The sequence below is a fragment of a genome, unplaced genomic scaffold (assembly GCF_019419815.1).
Source record: "Pyrus x bretschneideri cultivar Hongxiangsu unplaced genomic scaffold, Pyrus_bretschneideri_v1 Contig5, whole genome shotgun sequence".
In the NCBI taxonomy this organism is placed as follows: Eukaryota; Viridiplantae; Streptophyta; class Magnoliopsida; order Rosales; family Rosaceae; genus Pyrus; species Pyrus x bretschneideri.
In genome coordinates this window covers 4799854-4802596 of record NW_025999787.1, presented here as the reverse complement: position 1 = coordinate 4802596, position 2743 = coordinate 4799854, and the positions used below count along the sequence as shown (strand labels likewise).

At 41.5% G+C, this 2743-nt stretch overlaps 1 protein-coding gene across 1 annotated transcript; it reads right to left on the bottom strand.

The window, feature by feature from the left end:
- Positions 1 to 582: 582 nt before the first annotated feature.
- LOC103956763 (CASP-like protein 5A2) lies at positions 583 to 2471 on the bottom strand. Its single transcript, XM_009368793.3, has 3 exons — positions 2166 to 2471; positions 1900 to 2032; positions 583 to 1058 (listed from the first exon to the last, which is right to left on the bottom strand). Exons 1-3 carry the CDS (start codon positions 2378 to 2380, stop codon positions 867 to 869), a joined length of 540 nt encoding a protein of 179 aa, XP_009367068.1. The 5' UTR covers positions 2381 to 2471; the 3' UTR covers positions 583 to 866.
- Positions 2472 to 2743: the final 272 nt, after the last annotated feature.

Below are 2743 nucleotides of genomic sequence, written 5' to 3'. Positions count from 1 at the left end.
CTATTCTGCATCGACTGCAAGGTTCCTTGGACTGCCAAATGATTTGCCAAGAGTTCAAACCATCGGAGACCGATATACAATCGGATGATCACATGTTTAAGTCTCTCGCCACGGAGAAATCCTTGCACCGTTGCTTGTAAATTTCGTGTTTATGCTGTTACATGTTTGATTTGTATTTAAACTTAACCCTCGTTATTGGTGTTGGGTGCTATCCAGACCTCTTGTTAATTTCTGTTATTTAATCTTTATAATTCAATCGATCCGACGATTGCAAATTAAAAAAGTGCGTATAAAGTTATCCACACATCCCTTTTTCTACTTTGAATATGATTTTTATTTCGTTGTGCTTAAACGGCACAGTTGGCGCTTGCGATGGTAGAATTTCTTCTCCGGCTCCGCAAAATAGTCAACCACAATATTTATAAACCAAAATCAAGGCAATGCCGCAAAATAGTCAACCACAACGAATGACGAGAATCATACCTAACATTAAATATCTAAAATGATTAAATGCAACTCTTTCTCCTTCCCAAGTCACTTGTACGTGCAATAAAGGAGAACGGAAGAGAGGCGCACGAAGAGTTGACGGCAGAACAGAGTTTTATCACATGAAAACATACATCTCTTCAAACTTCATGTAAATGTTTAGTTGTTCACCACAATACAAGTTGAATTATCGAAACATTCACGACCCCGAATATTTGACGTCACAGCAACTATACACACAAAACTACAAGTTTCAATCTAAGCACATTGCAGTACATGACAGGCAAGAAAAATCATGCAAAACACAATAAGCTTGGCTAGCATTCGAACATGGCCAATGTCATCATCCTCTTCTCGAGTCTTTTTCACTATACACGCATTCATCGAGATGCCAGTGACCAGAAATTCAAGAGAAAAGATGGTAATGCAGCGAACCAGGATATGAAAGCCATCGCTGTAGCTGTTTCAAATTGTGCACAATGGTTGTGGGCACAGCTACTAAGATCATTGTCAATAAGAACTGTGATGCCTGCAGAAGCACAAGCTGCAGCAAATGTAAGAGTGGATGTCACCTGCAGCAAATAACAGTAGATTGTTTCAGCCATGGGGAACAAGTAACTAATCAAACTGAGACTTCTATTCAAACAAAAGTAAAACTGTTGACAGTAACAACGACAGCAATATCCGGAGCAAGTCCAGTAAGTACAATCGCATGGATTTGCAAAATTTGTTTAGCGTTTCACTGGGTAGGACAAATCAAATGTTCAGGTAATTCAGGCATGAACTTGATAAAGAGGTTTCCTTTCCATAGAAGTTCACTGATCAACTATGTTGGGGCATCTACTTTTGTATCAATGCTCCGACAGTGACTATAATATAAAGATTGCTTCAAGTTCAGACATAAGTAAAGTTTCCAATATAATCATCTAATCGTGACTTAGGAATAGCAATTTAACATTCATAAAACAAAGTAGGACCCTGCAAAATAGACCAAGTACTGACCCAAAATACTTCCTACAACCGAGGTTATCACGAATATATCACTCAAACTAATGAGAGGGCAAGGTGAAACCACCATTGATTCCTAAACAAATAGAGCCGTTGACTGTCAACCAATTCGTTTAGATTGAGAATCAGATCCATTCTGCTTTTGCACTATTAGTGATTAGCAATAGGACAGCACCAATTAGATTCAACACTACTGATTAAAAAGTTATGCAGCTTGTAAAGAAGGCAACAACTTTTTCAGCTATTTACAAGTAAATTCACAAATGAACAACCGACAAAAACTCGAAAATGCTTCAATTTGAATGTCGAAAATTAAAACCAAAGAAAACAAGCAAGATCCACATCTCCAAATTGTTGAAAACACCGAAATCTGCAAAAATTAATTCGAATTTCGATTAATCTTACCCCATCACCAAGGGTGAACAAGCACACAACTCGATGGTTCTGCAAGGAACGTCTAACTAGAAGGGCATAAACGTCCACAATGCCCAACGAGAAGCTCCATAAACACTGCAAACCAGTAGCTGCAACAAGGTAGCTGAAATCCACACAAAATATAACAAACCCAAAAAACCCAATTGTTACCTGACGGAAATTAAAGCATAATTAAAAGAATTAGAGAAAAATAAGCTGAAAAAGAAGATATGGGTTCAACTGTGGCGGCTACCCACCAAAACGCAGTGACGGAGGGGAAGTCAGAGGTGGTGGCCATGACGACGAGCGAGGCGGCGGAGAACAAGAACTGGGCGAGGCGCAAGACGAGGCCGCCCGGGGTGCCGGGCATGCCAGGAAGATCCTTCATTCGGACCCGGGGTGGGTTCGGGCCGGCGCCGTCTGTGGTGGGTACATCTTCAACTGGGTGAACCGACCCATGGCTTACGTTCATCTCCTCCTGGGTCTTCAATTGGTCCGAACCATCGTCGTTAATCAGTCAACGATGGTGGATCGGAGCTGAGGGTTGAATCGAAGGAGCGCGGTGGTTGTGGGATCTGGGTTCGGCGGGGTTGTGGGAGTAGAAACTTCTCGATAAATCGGGGTGGAAGATAGAGACCCAGGAGATCAAATGGGGGCTTATCTCAGGTGTCAGGGAGAGAAGCTGCGAGCGACATTTCGCTGTCTTATGACATGACGAGTGGATCAAATGAGATTTTGACATTTTCGCTGCTTTTTATGTTCTTGCTGATATTCCCTGCTGAGCGCTCACTACAGACTACAGTATAGGGAATTGGGTAAATTGGTTAGGTAAATT